At 38.6% G+C, this 24,474-nt stretch overlaps 1 protein-coding gene across 10 annotated transcripts; it reads right to left on the bottom strand.

Moving 5' to 3' along the window:
* Positions 1-5,122: 5,122 nt before the first annotated feature.
* scel (sciellin) lies at positions 5,123-22,885 on the bottom strand. Of its 10 annotated transcripts, none has more exons than XM_088353318.1 (19): positions 22,711-22,876; positions 19,466-19,552; positions 19,296-19,358; positions 17,735-17,794; positions 16,844-16,876; positions 16,724-16,759; positions 16,570-16,608; positions 15,533-15,604; positions 15,414-15,464; positions 12,323-12,385; positions 12,182-12,235; positions 11,093-11,161; positions 10,925-11,011; positions 9,547-9,612; positions 9,329-9,451; positions 7,787-7,852; positions 7,606-7,699; positions 5,511-5,613; positions 5,123-5,447 (listed from the first exon to the last, which is right to left on the bottom strand). In XM_088353318.1, exons 2-19 carry the CDS (start codon positions 19,531-19,533, stop codon positions 5,431-5,433), a joined length of 1,164 nt encoding a protein of 387 aa, XP_088209444.1. In that variant the 5' UTR covers positions 19,534-19,552; positions 22,711-22,876; the 3' UTR covers positions 5,123-5,430. The 10 variants fall into 10 exon arrangements, with proteins under 10 accessions (XP_088209444.1, XP_088209442.1, XP_088209443.1 ...); XM_088353316.1 differs by having other exon boundaries at positions 7,787-7,855; XM_088353317.1 differs by having other exon boundaries at positions 7,787-7,855; positions 19,466-19,543; positions 22,711-22,871.
* Positions 22,886-24,474: the final 1,589 nt, after the last annotated feature.

The raw sequence follows: 24,474 nt of genomic DNA on the forward strand, positions 1-24,474 counted from the left end.
GTTCGCAAACAGTCGGGATCAATAAGCCGGTTCTTTGAAGTGAACGACGAGAGCCGACTCTCATCAAATAAGGAGCATCTCCTCAAACGCTTCCACCTAATCTCTCTCTCTCCTTGTCTTGCTCTTACTCTCTCTATGTCTCCCTCCGTCGTTTTTGCTTTTTCTTGCTCCCTTGCTCTCCTTCTCATTCCTTTTGCTTTTTTTTCTTGATATCTCTCTCTCCCTTTCCATCTCTTTCTCGCTTTCTTCCTCGCTTTCTGACTCTCTGTTTCTATCGCTTTCTTTTCTCTCTCACTCACTGACGCTTTCTCTCTCTTTTGCCTTTTTCTCTGTCTCGTTCTGCTTTTCACTCACTTTCCTTCTCTCTCTTCCCTTCTTTCTTCATTTCATTCTCTCTTGTTCCCTCTTTCTTCATCTTATTTTTCTATCTCCTTACATCTCTTTCTCTCTTGATCTATTTCTCTCTCTCTTTATTTCTCTCTTCAACTCTGCAATTCTCTCTTGAATTGTCTCTCAATCTCTTTCTCTTCATCCCTCTCTCTCTTTGTCTCATTTTCTCTCTTACTCTCCCCCTCTTTCTGATGTCTTTCTTTGTGTTTCAGTGTCTGTTTGTCTCCATCTCTTTCTGAATACTCCTCTTCTCCCTCTCTCTCTCTCTCTCTCTCTCTCTCTCACTCACACACACACACACACACACACACACACACACATACACACACACACACACACACACACACACACACATGAAGACGCTTACTGCTCAATATGAGTGGTGTCATGTGTTGCTTGCTATGTTTAAACAATTTAAGCATTTAAATTAGGTAAGTTCATACATCCTTCCATTATCTGCACCGCTTATCCTCAGTAGGGTCGCGGGGGTATGGAGCCCTGAACTGGTTGCCAGCCTGTCGCAGGGCACAAAGGAACAGACAATTCTCTTGCTCAGTCACACCTAGGGACAATTTAAGCAAGGCCAATTAATCTGAAATGCATGTTTTTGGAATGTGGGAGGAAATGGAGTTCCCGGAGGAAACCCACGCAAGCACGGGGAGAACATGTAAACTCCACACAGGTGGTTCGATTTCATGACCTCAGAACTGTGCTGCACACGCGGTAACCACTGCGCTGCTGTGCTGCCCCAGGTACAATTGGCCTTATATTAAAAAAGTTATTTTAATATAGTTGCATGATTCATTATCAAAAAGAATTGATTTGGTTCATAATGTTGTATTATTATTGGTAAGATTTCATTAAAACAAATATATGTGAAAAGCCGTTTGGGAGCCGAAAGAGCCGGGTATGTTCAGCGAGCCTGGCGAAAGGAGCCAGTCCTCTACAAGGAGCCGAAATTCCCATCACTAGCTCGCAGCGCCACACATGCGCGGAGGAGGATGCTGATGCTGGCATGATTTACAAGCTGCTTTCTGATTGGTCAGCAGCAAGCTGGGTGCCACATGGTCAGGAAGTGTTGAAAAAAATTTAAGGAGTTCTTCGCGAGCGCGTTATTTTCCTTTTTTTCTCTTAATACTTTATTATTATTGATTAAAACCAACTTCCTCATACAGTGAGTATTGCAGATAACAGAGATAATGAGTGAGCATACATATGTCAGTTTCCATTGTGGCCAGAGAAGCGTATCTTTGAGAAGTAGACTCAAAATAAGAGATTAGAGAATTACACATATATATATATATATATATATATATATATATATATATATATATATATATATATATATATATATATATATATATATATATATATATATATATATATATATATATATATATATATATATAAGGTCGGTGGTTCGCGCCCCGGCCGAGTCATTCCTAAGACTTAAAAAGTGGTCGGCGGCGCCCTCTGTTGGCTGCGGCTGCATCGGCTCGCTACAACGGGTCAAGTGTAATCGACATTTCGTTCTGTGTACATTGTTACACAGAATGACAATACAAGGAAATTATTATTATTATTATTATATATATATATATATATATATATATTTTTTTTTAACAGAAAAACACTCAATATCTGATAGTGTACTGAAACAGAACAACAAAGTTTATTGTGATATTCTGAATTAAATACATCAAAGACAACAAAGACTTGACCACACATGCCTGCCACGTTGAAACATGAAGTGGATTTAGAGCAGGGCTTTCAAACTTATTTTAGCTCAATAAAAAATACCACTTCAATGGGGCCAAACTAATAAATTAATGGCACAAAAATTGTGCCTTAGCTGTAGGGCTTTCGATCTTTGGGAGATTCACAATTAAAATAAGATTATTAAATTTAATTGTCTTTCTTGTCATTGATAGCAATGTAGTAAACGTTGTATACAACATGACTGACATGGCACTCCAGGGTAAACATGTAACAAAGACTTAAAAAAAAAAGAGAAAAGACTATCAGGATAAAAGGCAGATAAAATCTATTTTCAACATAACGCTTGGTTACTGGCCTAAGTTATGATAATGGTGCAATGTTTTTGAATGAATAGGAATATTGCATCGTTACAATCGTGCAATGAAAAGAAGTGCAATAACATTGAGCAGCGAAAAAAAAGAAAAACAGAAAAAGCCAAATTAGTCACAAGATACGTTGTCACAGTTTTGTGCGCTTGTTTAGGGTGGTGTTGACCCTGAAGGACAAGCTGTCTCTGAGCATGTTTGTCCTTTTGAGCGACATGTATCGCCTACCAGAGGACAAAATGTCAAAGAGATGGCAAGGTGGGAAGAGTCTTTTATTATTTTATGGCTCTGCTATTGTATCGCAAGCCCGTAATGTCTTCTAGACTGGTCAGAGAGCAGCAGATGATCTTCTGGGTTGTGTTGATTAGTTATGTATAATACAGGGATGTAAGATTTGATTTTAAAATGCTCATTAAGCTTTTTTTCCCTCAACATTTCTTTCCTTCTGTAAAATGTCATCTTTTGTAGTCTTTATTATCTGCACATTTGTAAATAAGGCAAAACGACAATATAATTTATTTTCAATTCAGTTTATTTAACTTAGGGAAATTAATGCAAACTGTGAAGTGACAAAAATAGTGCATTTTCACGGTTGCCATGGCGCCCAATTGGTCCCCGCCGTGTGGCGCCAGGATCTGTCAAGGTTGCCACGGCACCCAATGGACCCGCCCACCATTGACACCAGCTGAAACGCGTTGACAGATTGCTCCCTGACTACTTAAACGCTGGCTTGTGAGTCGCCTGGTGTCGGAGCGTCTGCGAAACTCCTGCTAAACTCTGTTGTGATACGTCAATCCCTGTAAATCCCCGTTTTTGCCCGTGTTTTTGCTCTTGCTTTGCCAAGCCCTGTGAATCCCCGTTTTTGCCTGTTTTTCGCTCTTGTTTTGCCAAGCCCTGTGAATCTCCGTTTTTGCCTGTGTTTAGCTCCTGTTTTGTTCTCGCCTCGATCTGTTTGATTTTGACCACTTCCTCATTCTGATCAATCTACTTCCGCGATCAACGATCCCCGGATCGAGTGTGCACTCATTCCTCTTCTCCCTAATAAACTGTGAGTAACGTTACGCGAGTGGGTTCTACTTCCTGTTTCCTGTCCTGGTCCTGACACGCATGTCAAGTGATGTTTATTTGTATAGCCCTTAATCACAAGAAGTCTCAGGTGGCTGTACAGACTACAAACTAAATCCTGATCTAAAATTATTGAAAATGATTCAAATGCTTGATTTCAATGTTTAAAAGTTTAGAAGAAGAATGTGAAAAAATGAGCTACCACGCATAACACAAATTTGCCCTCCCTGCCCCTGTTTTCAGCAATACGAGTGGAGATAATGGATCGCAGCCTCAACTGTGCATTTCCTTTGGGCGGGCTAGAATGGTACGCCTCTCGCTCCCGCTCACAGCAATATGGGAGTTGGGGATAATGGATTGTCTGTGCATGTGTGCAGTTGATTTTAGGCATAAATACAATAATGGCAAAAAAAGAGTTGCCAGGCCTAAAATAAGCTCTGCCGGCCCTGCTCTCAGCAATATGCGACCGGAGATGAATCGTTGAGATTTTTCAAGATGACTGAAGCTACTGAAGTAAAACATTTTGATTTCATTAATAATGCAGCTCATTGAGAATTGTAGGTAATATTATTACTTGAAGCGCGTTTGCGGCACAGTTCTAAGGTCTTGGGAACCTCCTGCGTGGGTTCAAATCCAGCTCCAGACTTCCTGTGCGGAGATTGTAAGTTCTCCCCGTGCTTGCGTGGGTTTCCTCCGGGAACTCCGGTTTCCTCCCACATTCCAAAAACATGCATTTCAGGTGAATTGGCCGGTCCAAATTGTCCCTAGTTGTGATTGAGCGAGTGAGTTGTCTGTCCCCGTGTGCCCTGCGTTTGGCTGGCAACCAGTTCAGGGTGTCCCCTGCCCACTGCCCGATGATTGCTGGGATGGGCTCCAGCACCCCCGCGACCCTACTGAGGATAAAGCGGTGTAGCTAATGAGATGAGATTATTACTTAAAATCTTTTTGGTTTTGCTTGTCATGTTTTGATTTTTTGTTTAAAAAAAGTGACTATATTGTACTATCTGTGGTTTAAACGGCCTTTCATTCAATACATTTGAGGAGTAGAATTTATTTTATTGATTTGGGTTGCTGCTTGTAAATAGGGTGGGATGGTGGGTCTTCAAGCTGGATCAATTAAGAACCAATGAAGTAGTCAGCGGGCGGCACGGCGGCTGAGTGGGTAGCGCGTCAGTGGCATAGTTCTGAGGTCATAAGATCGAATCCTCCCATGTGGAGTTTGCATGTTCTCCCCGTGCTTGCGTGGGTTTCCTCCTGCCACTCTAGTTTCTTCCTAGATTCTAAAAACATGCATGTCAGGTCAATTGGCCGGTCCAAATTGTCCCCAAGTGTGACTGAGTGAGTTGTCTGTCTCTGTGTGTCCTGCAACTGGCTGGCAACCGGTTCAGGGTGTCCCGTGCCCACTGCCCGAAGATAGCGGGGATGGGCTCCAGGACTCCCGCAACCCTGCTTAGGATAAGTGGTGCAGATAATGATTGAATTAGTCATTCTCACTTGTAGCAATAGCAGCTAGAGTATTAAAGTGAACATTTATTTGCTTGTTGCTGTCTGGATAGCTGTACACATCACACCGAGACAAAGGCTTGATATCAATACAGTGATTGCTTTTATTGCACACAGGAATAACAAACCCGGCCATCCACATCACAGTATTGTTACCAAATTACATTTGAAGAGTCCCTTTAAAGCCATCAAAGAATATTAACAAGTAATATAATAACATCATTATCTCAACTTTCTAAGTTAATATGTGCTGCACTGGTCTTCCCATTCTTCATGATCATCCCCAAACACCTGAATTCACACAAATATAAATGCAAAAGATCCCTCTCAACCGTTTCTCATGTTTATTAAATGCTTGGCTTTTTTTCCACCGTAGAGTTCAGTTGAATCAGTGACGCCATTTCTCTGCAAGATGAAGGTTGATTTAATTTTCTTGGTGTTTTAAAAGCCGAGACATGAGTTTCTTACCTCTGGTCACGTCAAAGCAGTTCTCACAGTGCACCATGTGGTTATACACCCACATGCAGTCGCCTGCTTTCAGGTGGCCCAATGTGCCATTGCACACCTCACACTGGGGACAATAAAATGATACACATAAGTGGTTGAAGGAGAAAGGACATTTCCGATGTCTCGCCGCGTGTTCTTTTCCAGGACCAGACCCAGTATTCGAAATTTGAAAAAATAAAGCTGGAGAAAAGCAATGCAGTTGGAGAGATCTATTACAAAGTTTCAAAATAAAGTTGAAAATAGAGTGTACTCTGGTCCAGTCGATGGGAAATGCATTTCCTACTAGGAAAGTAGTGCGCTCCCCAGAAAGGCATCAAAATTTGTTTTGGCCCCTCTTTTATAGGAGAAAGGCAAGGATTATGCAAAACATAAAATTGAAACTCTGAGACGCTCTCCTGGTAACTCACATTTCAGGACAAAAGAAATAATCTCAATGAACAAGACACTTTTGTTAAAACTGCACACAGCTTGATTTTGGAGGTTGTTTGATAAGATAAGGTTGACAAATCAGAAGACTTTTGTTGGGAAAATCCTGATAGGAAAGGATGCAGGAAGTAAATACTTCATTCAGATATGTGGACGAACATAAGTGCTTTTATAAAAACTAAATGAGAAACGCTATTATTGAAGTAATACTGTGATGATTAAATGCTCAACTTATATATAGCTGGAAAACTCATGTTATTGTGACAACATAATCAGTGAACTATTTTAATAATCTAACAAGGTCCAGGTTAAATTGAACTATCTGAAAACTATATTATAGTAATCAATGGCTTTTAGGTGCCAAGTTTGTAGTGCTGGTTAGTAATCGATTATTCTACCAATCAACCACAATTTAATCGAGTAATTGGATGATTTTGACAACATGTACATATATGGTGCATTTAGTATGCTGGTCTACTTCAGGGATGACAAACGCACTTTGGCTCTGGGGCCGGATCCAGAATTTCTGTCCTGAGGCAGGCCGGATCAGTGAAAAGTATGTCAGCTCCAAATTTTAAGCTATGTTTTTCAGTTTTATCATTTATCATTAAGCCTACATCAGTAACCTACTCTCCATATTATCATCATGGATTAAATTTATTTCTAGATAATGGGCAAAAAATATATGTTTGTCATTAAATATTTGAACTAGTTCGATTTAACAATTGCTTGAATGTCGTTTTATACCTGAACTTGCTCATCATGCTATTCAAACTCAACACTGCCCACTAGCGGCCAAAAAAACAGAATTTGGTTTGCATTTCATTTAAAAATCAGAACTTTTGATAGAAATTACTTAGAGACGCTTTACTTTTTTGGACATACTCAGTAATTTAAGGCGGGCTGGACTAAATCATCCAACAAGCCAGGTACCGCCCATGGGTTGTATGTTTGACATGCCTGCTGTACTTGGTCTTGAAGACTCTATATTCCATTGTAACTGTCACTGTATGTCAGGCACGTCCAAAGTCCAGCCTAGGGGGCAGTGACGTCCCGTGATCATATTTTTTACTGGCCCGCGGCAAGCATTGTCCTATGAAGCATGATCGACCCCTAACACCCAGGAGGACAGGTATATGCTACACCTAAACAGGGTACTATTCAATGCACAGTATATTAGTGCAAGGTTCATGTATCAATTATGAACATTAATAATAAGGTAGCGTTTCACAGTGGTAAATTGTAATGGGAAGAACTTCCTGCAACTGAAAATGTAAGCTACATATTACTGTAATTTTTACCCAACACCTATAAAGGGAGAAATTTGTCTAAAAAACATGTATTTGCGATTTAAAAAAAATTCTTGATAAATGCACATGCAAGTTAAAAAAATTGTGTATGAAAATCGCATAAATATTTTTCACTCAGCAAAATACATGATTCACACTGGATATTTTTCTATCAATTGTTTTTGAGGAATTGGACTGTTGGCTTTAAAAGTCCTTAATAAGTGCTTGAGTTGGGCCTCGAAAAAGGTGTTCTAACCCTTCTATTTGCTCAATGCTGAAGTAAAAGGCCTTTGTAAATACATTTGATTGATTTGATTTCAATAAATAAATACATAAATAACCTTGAAGCAGAAAGCATGGCAGCTGATCTTCATGTCATCCAGGATCATCTTGGCATCACCATTGAAGGGCTTATGGCAGTAAGTACAAATATCCCTATAATGTTTATGACAACATAATACACAGCATGTAAGTACAACTGAAGTAGATTTTAATGCGTACAATAAACAAATTATTTCTAACCTGTCGTTGTTGTTGTAGACCGTTTTGACACTCGTCATGGGATTTGATAGCATGTTGTCAGATCTGCTGCTGTGCGGATACATTATGTTATAACATTATTATGCTATGTAACTTTTGGCATTTTAGCTCTATAGACCTCTTTCCATGTTTGTAAGCACTCTGAGGTTACGATGAGGTGCGCGCATTGTTAAGGCAGAACGGCAAATTTATGTCAGTTTTTACCAATGAGAGAAAAAGATTGTGGATTGTAGATAATAACATTTCCAATAAGAACAAAATATCTGCAAGCACCAAAATACCTACTTTTATTTTAGTGATCAAAATCAACAACAACAAAAAACAGTTCTTTTGCGCTATACATAGATTGTGTGAGGCGCTTTGTGAAGCTTTTGTGTGTGGCCTTTTTGCTTCATATGCAACATTGGTTATAGCCGCTCAATAGACAAAATCACATTTGCAGTAGCTTAGTTCACACAAAGGTTAAACTTAAGGAGAATAAATATATAGTTAGCATTGGCGGGATCAATAATAAAAATGATGATAACGACCATCAATCAATTATTATTATTACCAATACAATAATGTATTATTGTTAAATATATATTATGTAAAATACACATTAGTAAAAATGTTAATGATGTCTATATTATTGCCAAAATTATTATCATAAAACATCTACAAGCTAGCACCAGTAGTAGCAAACTTACATTCTATAGTAGGTAGAGGTAACATCCTCAGCCCAAACCCGAGCCCGGCCTCTGCCCATCCTGAAATTCAGGTCGGGTTGGGCCTAAAATGTTAATCATTACGTTCGGTTCAGGCCAGGCTGAAACCAGGCTTTTCTCTTGCTGCCTTTTTAAAAACTATCCAGCCGTCATTGTTCTTTGTTTCCTTTGAAGCCCTTCTCCTCCTCCCAATTCCTCACAAATAAAATATAAAAATCAGGATTTGTTTCGGGTTCCGTCCCTCAAATCAAGTTCATTTGTTGGGATGGGATGTTTCGGGCTTTATTACCCGCAGGTCGGGTCGGGCTAGATTTTTTTAGGCTCGATCTAGCCTTTTAATAGTAGGCATTGGTACCATAAACATAGAGTTTTCTCAACCCTTATAATACTTACACTTACTAAGGAATGTGGCATTCAAGTAAATCTAAACCAGATCACCACTATAACTTACCATATAGGAAATGGACATCACAAACACTGACATTCCGAATGATGTCCTCGGTCCAGTTAGTTATTTTATTAGCTTGCAGCCATGGTTGTTTTCAAAAGGCCCATTTCCTCTCGGAAATGCCCCAAAAATGTGTCTTCCTTAAAATTGCACCTGTGCACACAGCAGCTGGTCATGTTGTCTTTGTAAATTGCAACTCTAGAAACCCAAATCCAAATAAAAAATCTTCTCTCGCTCCATACAAACTTGTGAAGCTACTCCCACTGTTGTTTTCGGTCAACAATGCACAAGCACCCTGTGGTTAACTGGTGACACAGGCTGGAAAGAAGTATATAGGTTCATATCTATGTTCAAACGTCATGTTTTTACCTCCTGTATGTAGTGGAGCTGTATTCATTGGGGCCGCTGATACTGTTGTATTCATAGGTGGGCTTGGATGCAGAGGAGGTCGAGGAGTAGTAGTAGCTGCCGCTCTTGCTGCCATAATCGTCACTGTGTGAGAAGACATTGGCGCTTTAGTATATAGTTATAATAGTTACAATAATAATAGTATAAAGTGAATGGATATGCTGGTGTGTGTGTCATACCCGGGTTGGCTGCTGATAGAGTAAGAGGTAATGCGAGCATTGGGAGTTTCATCAGTGTAAGAGCGGCTGCATGTCAAAGAGGCAAGTAAAGCATTGTTATTTAGAGCAGTGTTTCTCAACTGGTGGGTTGTGATCCAAAACGTGGGTTGCAGACAGGTTTTCAGTGGGTACCAGGCTTTTGCCTTGGCAAAATTATGTTGAAAAATAAAAATAAAAACAACCAAGGGTCAATTACACTTGTAGGAGCTGAAATGCATGTGTGTCATTGATTCCTATGCTTGTTTTATGCATGGGTTGGCGCAGGTTAATTTTGAGGTGTACAAAGGTTGACCACTTGGGCAAAGGGTTTTTACTGTTAAGCTAACGCCCATAGCCTTCTTATTATTGTCATCCCTTTGGTTCATGTGTGTCTGTTGTAATCAGCATATTTTAACGGACTTGAAGTAAAACAAGCAGAAAGACCCGGCGTTGCTGGCCACTGTGCGCCTACCCAAACAGAAAAATCTACCTGGACCAGAACTAGGCAGATGTACTGAAAGGTTTGGTTTGAATCAGTAAACACATCACACTGGTCTACTGGTGTCCAACGGCTGCTCGGTCCACCTGATGTAACTGCGGTGGTGTCTTGTTTTTTTTTTTTTTCAAACGCGCATTCGGTCTAAATGGTCCCCCCATAGCAGCCTTGAACCAATAATTTCGACTGTCAGACCGAGAGTCCGGGCCATAACTGGTACACGTGTGCTGATCGGGCGTGAGTGCTATGCAGATCTTGCGACTTGTAGACGAATACGACAAAGTTTCTGCTGCTATCTGGGTACGTATAGCTTATTTTAAGGCCGTGACAATTTTGGACCAGCTTATCAATCTGACATGCATGTTTTTGAAATGTGGGAGGAAGCTGGCGTGCCCGGAGGAAACCCACTCATGCATGGGAGAACATGCAAACTCTTCATGGGGAGGCCGTTAGATGGACTTCTGAACCAAGGGGTTGATGTGCTAACCACTTATCCGCCGTGACACCGCACAGAAATATAAACGACTTAAATGTTTATACAGCTTTGTTTAACTTAGAATTCATAAAAGACAGGCTTTAATTTGTCATCATTGATCTTGTCCCTCCGCCTAAGTCCTTACGAATGAAATAAGTAATTCCAGGTTTGCTCTGGGCACGGTCCTGCAGATCAAGTTGCTTTAGTTAGGCTCTGGCTCAGATGGGCTTTAATATCTGCGGGTGGGTGGGGCTGGATTTTTCTTGGCCCTAACTTACCGGTACCTCAGTTAAGAAACACTGATTTGGAGCATAGTCAAATAAAATGAACTTAAATCAAAGAAAAGAGCATGAATAGAAAAATCCGAACGCCAATATTAACAAAAACACCTGGTGGAGCGCAGTGAGGAAGATGAATTTAGTGGCAATGAGCTGCTCTCCAGAGTCATTATTTCTCTCTGTGTTACGCTTGAGGTGCTGGTTCAAAGATGCAAGAGCATTTTGTGGTTATTGATTAGGGAATGCCAGTGAGCGGTTTAACCGTTGATGTCGTCTTACCTGTAAGATGATGACTGACCAGAAGAGATGCCCTTTGGCAGAAGGGTATCATACAGCTCATCTTCAGCTCTGCAAAAATATGAAAACAATCACACACAACACTCACATATACACACTGAAGAAAAACTTATTTTCTTCCGCATTTGTTTAACATTCAGGCTGTGAGACAGGTAAAAAAAAAAAAGCCCCAGAATTTAGCCCTTCCGTTGTGTTTTTTTTATTCAGAACATGGGTCTTGAACTCGTAAGTTTGAGGCCCCCGCCCTACTATGAAAAGTTAAAAGGACAGTGTGTAATATTTAACCACTAGATGTCGCTTTAATCTGGCGTGCAACTGAAAACGAGTGCTAAAAATGAAGTATAATTATAATCTACTGACACTCACGGCGACCACAAAGCACCATTTTTGGCCATTACTTTTGGAGTTGTTTGGGTACCCTTAGCAGCAAGATGACCAACTGTTATGTCATCTCCCTATAAGTAATGGAATACATAATGTCCCTTTAAGTGCAGCCCTTGTGGATTATAGATTCATTTAATACTGATTGATTGATTGATTGATTGATTTTCATAGAAATTCCTAGTTATTTTTTTAGGTCTTATTTTGTTTAGCAAAAAAAAAACTTGAAAACAGTGAAATGTTTTTCTCAGAACGTTTTTGGGGAGAACCTGATTTGGCTCTACCTCACCCTGACCCTAACTCTGGCGCCCCCCATTAAACCGAGTTTGAGACCCCAAATTCAGAATATCCCGGAAACAGATACGGTACAGGACAAAGAACTGATAGAACTCAAAACATTCTCCTAACTGCAAATTTAAAACGTTACTTGAAACAATGTAGAGACTGAATAACTGTTGAATGAATGGATATTTTAAGAAGTAAACAATTTTTTTTCAGGAGTACATAATAACATTCGAATAAAGGAATAATCAAGTGCATAAAGACTACATACATCAAGGAGTTACAAATGACTAAAATAATACAAAGGTAATAAATGAAGAAATCATACAATCATGACTATATATGCACTAAAATTGTACAATATTATAACAACACATGCACATATATTGTTTCAGTTACTGAATTTACCCATTTACACTTTTTGTCATAGTGACAGTCTCGCTCCCCGAAAGGCTTGTTCTACTGTAAGAAGAATAACGGCATGTTTACTCAATTTGTCACCATTTACAGCAAATAGAAATGTTGTTTCTTTTTACATTAATGACTCACCTGTCTCCAGTATCATCTCTGATAGAACTGGGAACGAGCGAATCATACAGTTTGTCCTCAGCACTGAAGACATACAGAAAAATACTAATTGCTGGCCAAAAAAACAAACCACTCACACTTAAATCACACTGGAAATTAAAAAAAAGGATTTACAAATGTGCAAGTGTTATTCTGCACACATGTATATAAGTTTGGTTTTAGTTACCATCAGAATTCAGCACGAGATGACAATCTTTGCTAAGCAACAATTGCAGGTACAACCTTCAAACTGCCTCAAACAAGGCGAATGTTTTTTGGGGGGGATCAAGTACCCGGGGAAAACCCACTCATGAGAAGAACAGCCAAACTCCAGATAGAGAGACTGGAAGGATCTTGAAACAGAAATAATTGCAAATTGTTTCTTAAAAAACAGCTGGAGTTCTTCAAGGTTTGCTGGTGCTCGTCTATGCACAGCATTTTTCAGATCTTTCCACAAATGTTTGAGAACCTATGGCTCATAACTATTCCATTGGTCCATATGGTTCACAGATGAGATCATTGGCCGTACATGTCTTACATATAGCGTTCCAATCCTGAAAAAGGCTGGGTCAAATCTGATGCACACAGAGTCCACAAAGCGTTACTTGCGAAATGGTTTGGTCAAGTATATAAGGGGCACAAATTTCACTTTAGTTTACAATCAAGGTTTCACACTAAAAAGCGCCATTTTGGCCAAACCTCTTTAAGAAATACTGTATATAGAAGCTCAGCAAACAACTTAGGGTTACTGTTGAGAAACCTTATGAAGAAAATCCACAGAAGAAAAAGTAAACATGCCAAAAGGCCAGCCAAGCACACAGAGCAATTTGATTGGGTGAGGGTTAGGGCTGGTCAGAGCTATGTACAGCACACTGCTCTTTGCCCAGCGCCGTCTGCACTAAAGGTAAATATGTCAAAATCCTTGTTTGCTGTATTTTGTGACTTTTTTACAAAAGAACGCTGCTTACACCTTGTTTTGAAACCATTATTTGTGGAAAAAATGAAGGTCAAAGTGAGCCTCAACGCTCTTGAGGAATTGCAGGAGGGAGAAAAGTTTTAACTGGTATATTTGTTGATGTGGGACACATGCTCTGGCATTATTCTTAATTCATGAATTTTATCAAATCATCTAACGTCTTACATTGAAATAAAATCAAAAGAAAAATTAGACAATGTCTGGAGAGCGGTTTGGTAGTTTTGCTGAAATTTCTCGTTAAATATATCTCTCAAAAAAGAAAAAATTTAAATATTTTGCTATTCTGGCTCTTTGGGTCAAAAAGGTTCCCAACCCCTGCTCGATAGGATTAAGGTCTGGACTTTGGGTTAGCAATTCTAACACCTTTATATTTAGTCCGTTTTGAACCATTACATTGTAAGTTTTACTTCATGTCTCGGGTTATTGTCCTGTGGGAAAGTGACTCTCCATTCACAAGTCTCCTGCAGACTCTAACATATTTTCTGCCAGGATTGCCTCGTATTTGGATTCATCCATTTTCCCATTAACTCTAATAATCTTCCCAGACCCTGTAGAAGAAAAGCAACCCCAGAGCATCATGCTGCCACCACCATGTTTAACAGTGGGGTTGTTTTTTTCAGGGTGACGTGCAGTGTTACTCTTTTGCCAAATGCAATGATTTGCATTCAGTCTAAAAAGTTCAACTTTGGTCTCATCTGACCAGAACAACTTGTTCCACATGTTATTTGTGTCTCACACATGGCTTCTTGCAAACGTCAAACAGGCCTTATTATGGTATTGTTTCAGAAACGGATTTCTTCTTGCCACTCTCAAGAAAAGGGTAGGTCTATGCACGTCTTACAGTTTTTTATGCACAGATTGTCCCACCTCAGCTGTGTATGCCTCCAGGTCATCCAATGTGATCAAATGTCCTCTGGGCTGCTTCTCTGATTAGTTTTCTCCTAGTTTGGGCCAAAGGTTTAGAGCGATGGCAAGGTTTTGGTAGGTTTTCACTGTTAATATGCGCTCCCCAATTTTATTGCTCCCACAGTGTGTAAATGTTGCGAGATCTTGTATCCTATTCCTGCTTTGAACGCTTCAACAAATTTAGCCCAGAGCTTCATGGTGAGGTCTTTGGTCTTCATAAGGTCAGATAAAAAATAGAAATCAACAATTTTAACCATTTTGTCAACACAATGAATGCATTAGTAAACTTTTTAAGCACTCAGTGAAAATAAATCATCGGTTATTTTGTTATTTGATTTAAAATTATTTTTTATAAAAAGTAATATGGTGGGCATTATTCACAGTATTTGATGTGAAAAACGTAATATATAACATTTCTTAAAAATGTGCACGAGCTCTGAATAACATGTAACTATATCAACGTGTTAAAAACAACAACAACAGAAAAAGTTGTCCTGAATTTAAAGCAATTAAAGTGCGCCATTGGAATTAGCTAGGAGTCGGCTGTACTCTGGCCACAAAATTTTACACTTGTAGCTGTCTGAGTCAAGTAGAATACCATGAAAAAAGAAAACTGCTTTCAAAAGTACATCCATTATAGTCTTACTTAATACTAAAATAATTATTTGAATAATGTTTTTGATGAACTAAAATCACATTTGTCATTTCTATTGGCTTTTTGTGTCAACAAAAATATTCTCGCTTAATTTCTGTTGACAAAATTACACGATGGTGAACTTTTTATGCACAAGGTGAAAAATAAAGGTGTTTTTTTGTGTGAACATGATTAAAATGTCTTTTGCGAGGGAAAAAAAAGCATTATTAAATATATTGTGCAAAATGTAGCACATTTCACAAAAACATGCATGAACTATGGCTAAAATGTAAATATGTCAAATTATTCAAAGTAAAACTAACTGTTGTGTTTAATATGAAGCAATCAAGGTAAGGCACTTGAATTAGCGTTAAATGGGCTGCATTCCCACCCACAAATATACTCTTGCAGCTGTCCCAGTCAAAAAAGTAGCATAAAAAAGAAAATGTTCTTTGGATTTACACCCATCATAGCCTAAATTATTACTAATATAATTAATTGAGTATCTTTTTGGGATGAACTAAAAACAGATTTGGTTTATTTTTAATGGCTTTTACCCTTTGCTGTAGGTCTGCACATGCTCAGTGAATGTCTTTGTAGGACTTTTTCTGTAATCCAAAAAGATTTTTGCAATGCAACAACTAAAAAAGTAGTGCCACGACAGGGCGTTGTCTACCTGAGATTCTGGCTGGTGGAGACCGTTGTTTCAGTAATTTTGCCATCTTTGCTCACTGTGGTAGTGGTGGTGCTGAAGACAGAACACAAAGTTTCAAAAAACATAGTCTTGTTTAAATATGGCTTTGACCTGGGCTGCAACTAACAATTATTTCATTAATCGATAAATCTATAAATCTGTTGATTATCTTCCGAATAATCGATCAGACGAATTTTTAATAAAAGTTATCAATTTTCCCTATATGTATTTAAATATTGAAGTTTTGGACTGATAGAAAAAAAAAACCGAATATTTTATAATATAAAGCAATAACAAAATTTAAGCTTTCGTCAAATATTTTGACAACAAATAAAAATACTATACTATTTTCCTACCAACTCATCCAAAAATCATTTTACATTTGGTCTTATCATACAAGACAAAAACGAATAAATCATGTTATGTGTAGCAAAACAATGAATGCACAATAGAATATAAAAAATGTAAACCCACTTTTCAAAATGTTGTCAAATGTTGTTTTTGGGTTAAATCTTTGAATTTGATAAAAAAAAAATCCCAATGTGCAAATGATAAATAATATGCTTAAGAATCTACCCCTTATGTTGAATATGTGCATGTCATCATGTAAGCATGTCATCGTTATTGTTTTTTTAAACTTTTTAATTTTATTAATTTATTTTCATATTTTCTCTGTATCTCTGCGGCACAATCCAATCCCTTGAAAATTGTTAACCCCTAGTGTGTGCCCTTTTCATGCCAATATTGTTTGTAATCATGCAATGTTCAATAAAAAAAAAGTAAGATACTACTTTGTTGTAAAACGGTCCTGAGGCGTCCTCTGCCTGATTAAAGTGGAACTAATATTCCAACTTCACAAGGAAGTTTAATACAGTACACCAATTTGCATTCATTTAACATGCATAGTGGCTCATATATCAAAAATGAACTATGAGCTTCTAATGATCGATTTTAAACTAAGTTATCGTCTCGTTGTTGTGACCCAAGTTTTGATGCTTGGACAACTGCTGCTCGGGCACCTTGAACCCAGGTCATCTGATCTCCTGTAGGATGGAGTGCTGGAGGAGACACATACAATTTGATTAAATAGGATATGTGCTGTATATCTGAATATTCACAGCCACTTGACGCCTTGTGAAGAAGACTTGATTTTTGTTTAATGGTCAAATCTACCTTGAAGTGTAGGAGAGACGGGATTTGGTGTAAGAGCTGTTTGTGAAAGGGGAAAGTGAAAAATGAATGAAATACATTTACAGTACCTGAACATTTTACAAACATGCGTTTGACACAAACCTAGCAGGCAGCTCATCCTGACTCCCGCTGTATCTGGTGTAAGACATTTTTTTTAATTATTCCATTGATTGGACTACATCAATGTCCTTAAAGACAGTGGTTCTCAACTGGTCTGACTGAAGGACACACCAAATAATTCAATTTCTCAAATGTACAGAATGAAAGGAAGTTAAAAGCAGAGATAGTAGAATATATTCACGTTTAAAAAAAAACAGACTGACCAGCAAAACCAAGATGACTTTCAGTATCTTATATAATCCCATATAACTCTACAAAGCGACCCCCTAAACTGCTTTTAGATAGTCACATATTAAAAGAAGTTTGTACCCAAAATATTAAACATTTGTGTACCTAAAGAATTATAATTACTTAATTGTGTAGGTAATAAAGATCAATATACTGGTTTAAAAAAGCTAGAACTATAACACTTTTAAACCATTTAGTACCTCCAAGCAGTGCTTCAATGGCAAATATTCCTACAATGTGTTTGTGTTTTCCAATCATTTTCTTCTCCCACCCGCTCTTTGCGGTCACTGTTTACACTATTCCTTTACCATATGACTAACTTCCTTATTATTATGGGCAGAAAAAGAAAAGAAAACAAACAAAAACACAATAAAATGAGACCTGGCCCCTTTTAGACACAATTGGAATGCCACTGATTGACTGACCAGGAGAGATTGAGTAGGGCATTATCGCCATCTACTGTGTGATTGACCCTCTGTTTTTTCTTCTCAGCATTATTTTGCCAGGACTAAGGCCCACGACCCACTTTTGGGTCCCAACCCACCAGTTGAGGAACACTATTTTAACAGAAAGAAAATGCAATTACAAATCCCCCCTGCGAGTGAACAAAAAGCAAAAAAGTGAAAACTTGTGACGGACTTTTACCTTTTGCTGAGAGCCTGTACAGATGTCGACCTTGTTATTTGAGTACTCTCTGACACAGTGCTGTAAGGAAGATGAAAATTATTTAATACACTTATTGAATTTCAAATCCCGTGTTATGTTGAAAGGTTGAATTTCATCAATACAGTGTTCATTTTTCGCTTTTACATTTGAGTGAAAGGTATGTGATAATGCTATTTAAAAAGTCACTTCTGCAATTGGCGGGCCTGGGCCCCTGTCAAAGGGCTCGTGCCCCCCCACTGGAAGCCTGATCTCGGTTTAATTTTTGTGGTAAAAATAATTGTACATCGAGCCCTTCCTACCCCCACACCCCATGCATTAGATTTGCCCCTCTTGCGAGTGATGTCTTGCGAAGGGTCTGTAAGAGCTAACAATGCTTTTGTGACAGGAAGTGTGTTTCATGTCACACTTTCCATTGTGGGAGAAAGGCTTTGTATTTACAACCAGGAAGTCAATCAGCAGTGTACAACATTTGATATTAAGTCATACCCTATACGAAAAAAGCTAGTACAGTACAGTAGGGCTGCAACAACGAATCAATAAAATGGATTAAAATCGAATGTCATCCTCGATTTATGCAGTACTCAGCACGACAATTCAATTAAAATAAGAATGCATTCAATTTTCTCTTTATCTGGCCACAAACCTGTAGTAGCATTTTGGTCCGACAGAGGGCGCTCCGAAGATGTATTTTGATGCCTGAGTTCATTTTGATCTAGAACATACCAAACATACCAGGATACCAAAAATTTGGAATTTTTTGCCTGACCGGGTTATTAGTGCAAATACGGTGCAAACCTTTAAGCAAAGGTTGGCAGAAACAGATCTGTCAAATTTCCTTAGGGGAGGGGGCGTAAGGTGACCATATTTGGCCATGCTCACTCTCAGCATTAGTTTTTTCTTTGTGTCATGTTTTGATTAATGTATCCAACAATACCTTCAATAAACATTTCATTTCATTTCATTTCATTTCATATCGGTATTTATTTTTGCAATATTTGACACTTGGATTTGTAGTGTTTTAATATAGACTATTTTGTTGCTTTGTGCACTATGTTTCTAACAATCCAAAACTTCATCATTTTAATAAAAAGGGACATTTAAGATGTTGTTTTTTCCGATTACAACCTATATGTTGAGAATATCTGTGTATTATTTGTTATTGCAACATATTATTATTATTATTATTATCCATTGCAGGCTGGTCATCCTGGAAGGGGGATTACCTCATGTGCGGTCCCTTTCTCAAGGTGTCTTCATTTTCCTCGTGTTGAGGTTTTTGAGTTTTTCCTTGCCCTCGTGTAGGTTTTAGGTTTTAGATCAGGGGTCGGTGTAATAATGGTCTGTGGTTTGCAATAATCTGTGGTCTGTGCAGCCCTCTGAGATACTTTGTGATTAAGGGCTATACAAATAAACATGACTTGACTTGATCATGACAATAATCGTTAGTTGCAGCCCTACAGCACAGTATATTCACAATGTAAAAAATTGCCAATACGGCCATCTCGCATGTGTTGACTCTTCAATGCAATTGAAAAATTACCTGTTGAGACTATCAGTAGATCTGTAGTGGCCGAGAACAGAGGAAGCAAAATTTGGATCCCGGCTGTAGAAGAAGAAAAGGATAGCCGAGGGGAAAAGCCACACTTAGAAGAGTCCTTCTCTTTCTTTCTGTGTTCATGTTTTATTTTGACATATTTCATTTTTACTCACTCGACAGCTTCATACTCATCCGCACTTTTTCTGATCCAACTGTCGTCTTTTAGCAGAGAGGAAGACATGGTGCGGGAACTGGAGACTCTAAAAAAGATGATACTTTTAGTGCCCTAGAAGCGGCATCAATGGGTCACTGTGTAATATTTGACCACTATATGTCGCTATATTGCATAGTGCAACCAAAAACGAGTGCTACAAGGGACTAGGAAGAATAGAAACTAAAAATACTCAAAGCGACCAAACCGCAGAATTTTTCTTCTCATTTTCCCCCCTTTTCTTTTCTTTTTTTGCTTTTTTGGTAGGACCAGTAGAAAAAGATGGCAAAAAATCCAGTCAACCATCCCTAGCTGAGCCTCATCTTATGTAAATAAATTCACATTTCTTGACCTAAAAATGCTTGTTTTCATGATAGTTGATATATTTAGGCCTATTTTTCAAAACAATTTGTGTTTTGTTTTTATAAATGAAGTTATTATTACTTTTTTACCACTAGAAGGTGCTAAATCAAGGGTCTCAAACTCAAATTACTTGGGGGCCATCAAAGTTATGTCTGGATGTGGTTGGGCCAAATAAAATGTTTTCCAATGTTCTCAAACAAACTAAAAATGTTTTAATACCCCATACAAAATAACATATTAAAAAAAGACCAGTGACAATCAATCTGTTATTAATCAATCCATTATCCCCTAGGGTTGCACTTTACAGGACAGTCTGTGTTTGTCAGTGCCTCCTAGTGGTAAAAAAAAGGTCATTCATCCCCCCCAAAAAGTAATGGTTTAATAAGTAAGCAAAATATATAAACTATTACATACATGTGCATTTTTTTAAAATACTTGAAGGTTCAGAACTTTTTATTTGTTTTACATAACATGAGCCTCACTTGGAAAGAGATGAAATAAATGACCGCCATCTTGCTGCTACAGGTACCTAAAAACAAAAACCTGGCAAAAGGATGCGTAACAAAATTACCCAAAAAATGCTGCTTTATGGTGCTTTACGGGAGCTTTAAGTCACCGTAGTTTGTTTTGTTACTTGTGATTCTCAGCACTCATTTTTAGTTGCACAACAGAAAAACGTGACCTTTAGTGGTCAAACAATACACTCTGTCCCTTTAACTTTCATATTAAGGCAGGGACCTAAAACCATCATCCTGATTGCGAGTTTAAGACCCCTGTGCTAAATAGAACACAATGTCCTGTTAAAATGTTTTTTTATAAAGTGAATAAATAACAATAAAATTAGGTGGTGTAAAACTGCATATTATTGGATACATTTAATAGTAACATAAATAAACAATTAAAAAAATACATGGATTTTTTTTACATAGTTATAAAAATGTTTAGTTGATATTAAAGATATCAATGATTCGAGTGCATTAAATTTAGAACGTTTGAACGATAATCAACTGCACTATAATATATAATAATAAAAAAAGCTGGAACAAAAAATCAAATATACTTATGATTAATCGTTAAAGGGGAAGTGTTATGATTACAAGTATTATTGTTGTTATCTTTATGTCAGGTTTATAATTATTATTATTATTAATGTATTTGTGGTTTTTGTTGTTATAAATCACGGGTGTCAAACTCAGTTTCATTCTGGGGCGGAATCGACAACTTTCAGTTCTGAGGCGGACCAGATCAGTGAAAAAATGTAAACTTAAAATTTTTAGCTTACGGCAGTTTTTAAGTTTTGTGCTTTATCGTTCAGCCAACATCAGTAACCTACCCAACATATTATATTCACAAATGACAAAGAATCATACATAAACAAAACTAGTTTGTTTTAACACTTGAGTCAAGTCTTACACCAGAACCAATTCACCACGCCGTACAAACTTAAATGGGAGCCAAAGTATGAAAAATTAAATGTTTGCCTTAATTTGCCCCTTCAGCATGGTACATGGCTTTTGAATCTGTGCCATATTCTAAGTTGTATACATTTTGTTGCAAATTTCTATTTTCTGGTACAAACTCCTTCAGTCCGCATGCTGGACATCAGTGCTTTTACACATTTACTGCCCTCCAGAGGGTATTTGTCTACCCTTTATTTAAAACAATCAAAACCTTTGATAGAAATGACCCAGAAACCTGTTTCCCCCTTTTTTTTTTACCTATTGAGAAATTTATGGCGGGCCGGATTACATCATCCAATGGGCCAGATCCGGCCCGTGGGCCTTATAATTGACATTACTGTTATAAATACTTACGCATTCGGCATATCAACTGTTTTTTTTCAACTGTTACTCAATGTGGAGAAAAGAGAAGAGGACGTTTTCAAATTCCACCATAGCACATTTTAGCCACTAGACGTCCCTATTGGGCAGGAATACTCAATGGCTTGGTTTTATGACAGGCCTAGTAACACCTGAGCAGCGTGGTGAATAATAGAGTTGCCTATTCAAAACTGGTTTTTCGAGATCCCAGCCCATATGAACGCACCTCCACGTTCCATTCAACACACACCCTCACTAAACCGACACAAATACATCTTACAAACTATGAGTGACATGAGTCATTATCATTACACTGACATTTGCAGACTGCCTTCGGCATTTTTTCTTAACTGCGTGGATGGATTGGGATAAGTAAATCTGAGTAAATCTACCTCGAATCAATCTGTATCATTGACATTTTTAAGAGCTTTATATGTACTTGAATGGCACCAGTCTGTTTTTTTAAATTATTTTATACTTTACATGGTAAATACGCAAATATTTGTTGGTTTTTTGAAACCTGGCGGGTTTTTGAATCAAATTATACTTTACATGGTAAAAAGGCAAATATTTGCTTGTTTTGTAGGAACGGTTTGAACCCGGAGCCCCCAAAACGTTTGAACCGATCACAAGAGCAAAATACCACAAAATAACTCTGTAACTGTGTAAATGTGTGTTTGTCAGGGGTAGAAGTAGCAGGCAGAAAATCACTGTCACCATACCCTCCCATTCATTTAGTTTAGGCACTTGGACAACTAAAAACTTGTTTCATCTCTGATGATTGTCATTCATGAATTGACAGCCATTTTGATCAATCGAACTCTACAAGTGATGACTGTACTTATGACTCATTAAGCACGGATTTCATTCTTGAATTGATCTCAACCACAGTGTAATTATTACGCAAACTGGATGAACTTTATATTGTTCTGTTATGCTAATCAGTTGTAAAATCTGTAAACCTATTAAAGCAATCTCATATTTTATCTTTTTGGAGCATAGAGTAGTCAAAGAAAGTGCATACCTCTGTGACAGGTTGTGTATTCCGAGCAGGGCAGAAACCAAATGGAGCTCTAAATTCTACTTCAGCACTTGTACATTACAGTGCAGTGTGTAATGACACCTTTTTCAAAGCACTTTAAACCTGTGGGGCGGGGGAGTGCAAGGTCACCCTGGTGCAGGCGGGGCCTCGCTAAGAATGAAAAGCGAGCGTTCTATGGGGCTGTCATCAACAGAGAGCAAGTATATTGGCCGCCGAGCCCTCCGAGACGCGGGTGGAATTAAGGTGGAGCTCCTTAAGGACTTGAACGTCAACTTGGGCGTCAGACAGGGTGGGTGTGGTGCTCCATGTCAGGGTGTCACTAAAAATGTGTAAAATTCACTGAGTTGGGTGCTAGCCCGTATTACTCTACTGTATGTTACGACTGTTTCCTTTAATAAACTACCCTTTGGACTTTGACCTAGTGGCAGAGTATAAGGAAGTTTTATGAATATTTACTGGGCAAAGTCGACCTGTACTCTCACAGGCAAGTGCATTAGGAACAATGATTTCAATCAATGATTTCAATCAATGATTTCCGAATACGGGCAGCACGGCGGCACAGTGGTTAGCATGTGTGCGGCACAGTTCTGCCGTCATGAGATCAAACCTTCCTGTGTGGAGTTTGCATGTTCTTCCCATGCTTGCGTGGGTTTCCTCCGGGCACGCCGCTTTCCTCCCACATTCCAAAAACATGCATGCCAGGTAACTTGGCCGGTCCAAATTATCCCTAGGTGTGAATGAGCGAGTGAGTTATCTGTCTCTGTGTGCCCTGCGACTGGCTGGCAACCGGTTCAAGGTGTCCCCTGCCCACTGCCCGAAGATAGCTGGGATGGGCTCCAGCACCCCCGCGACCCTACTGAGGATAAGCGGTGCAGATAATGAATGGATTGATGGATGGATTTCCAAATACCGGGCTGCAGAAGATGTTTAGGGATGGTAATTTTAGGTGCAGAAAACGTTTATATATTTTTCAAATGTACAAGCAGAATTCACTCATAGGCGGACAATCAAAAGGTATGAACGAACAAATAAATGAGTGAGTGAGTGAGTGAGTGAGTGAGTGAGTGAGTGAGTGAGTGAGTGAGTGAGTGAGTGAGTGAGTGAGTGAGTGAGTGAGTGAGTGAGTGAGTGAGTGAGTGAATGTGTCACAGACCAGGAACGGAGACGGGACCCAATTGCGTTCGTTTTACTCAGTTTTTATTAAGAAGGAGAACAGGACTTGCATCCACGATCTGATGATCGTCAGTGACGGGTGGCAGATAGCAGGAACGCGGAAGTGGCACTTCCATGTCGAGCGAATGTAGTCGTTGACAGCGAGAACAAACAGGTCGATGGCCGGGACAGAGGAACAAAAACATAAACGGGTCCAGAAAAAGGGTCGGCAACGGGAATCAGACAGAACAACAGGGCAGGATAGAGTCAGGAGTCAAAAACTTGCCTAGCTGGGAGCGTAGGTTCACCAAACGATCTGACGAGTGTTGTCAGGAAGGCGGGGGTTTAAAAAAGAGGAAGTAGCCAATCTGCGTTCACGGCTGTTGGCGCCAACGAAGCAGACCCAGGTGCCCCGCATCAGTAATCATGACAGAATGAATGAATGAATGAATGAAAGAATGAATAAATGGCCTTTATTGTCATTATACAAGTGTAGCAAAATCTATCTATCTATCTATCTATCTATCTACCACCAAGTTAAATTAAATGAAAATGAAATGATCTGCATTTATATAGCGCTTTTCAAGTCAATGA

Source organism: Urocampus carinirostris, chromosome 14, assembly GCF_059441175.1.
Source record: "Urocampus carinirostris isolate Australia breed hairy pipefish chromosome 14, RoL_Ucar_1.0, whole genome shotgun sequence".
Taxonomy (NCBI): domain Eukaryota; kingdom Metazoa; phylum Chordata; class Actinopteri; order Syngnathiformes; family Syngnathidae; genus Urocampus; species Urocampus carinirostris.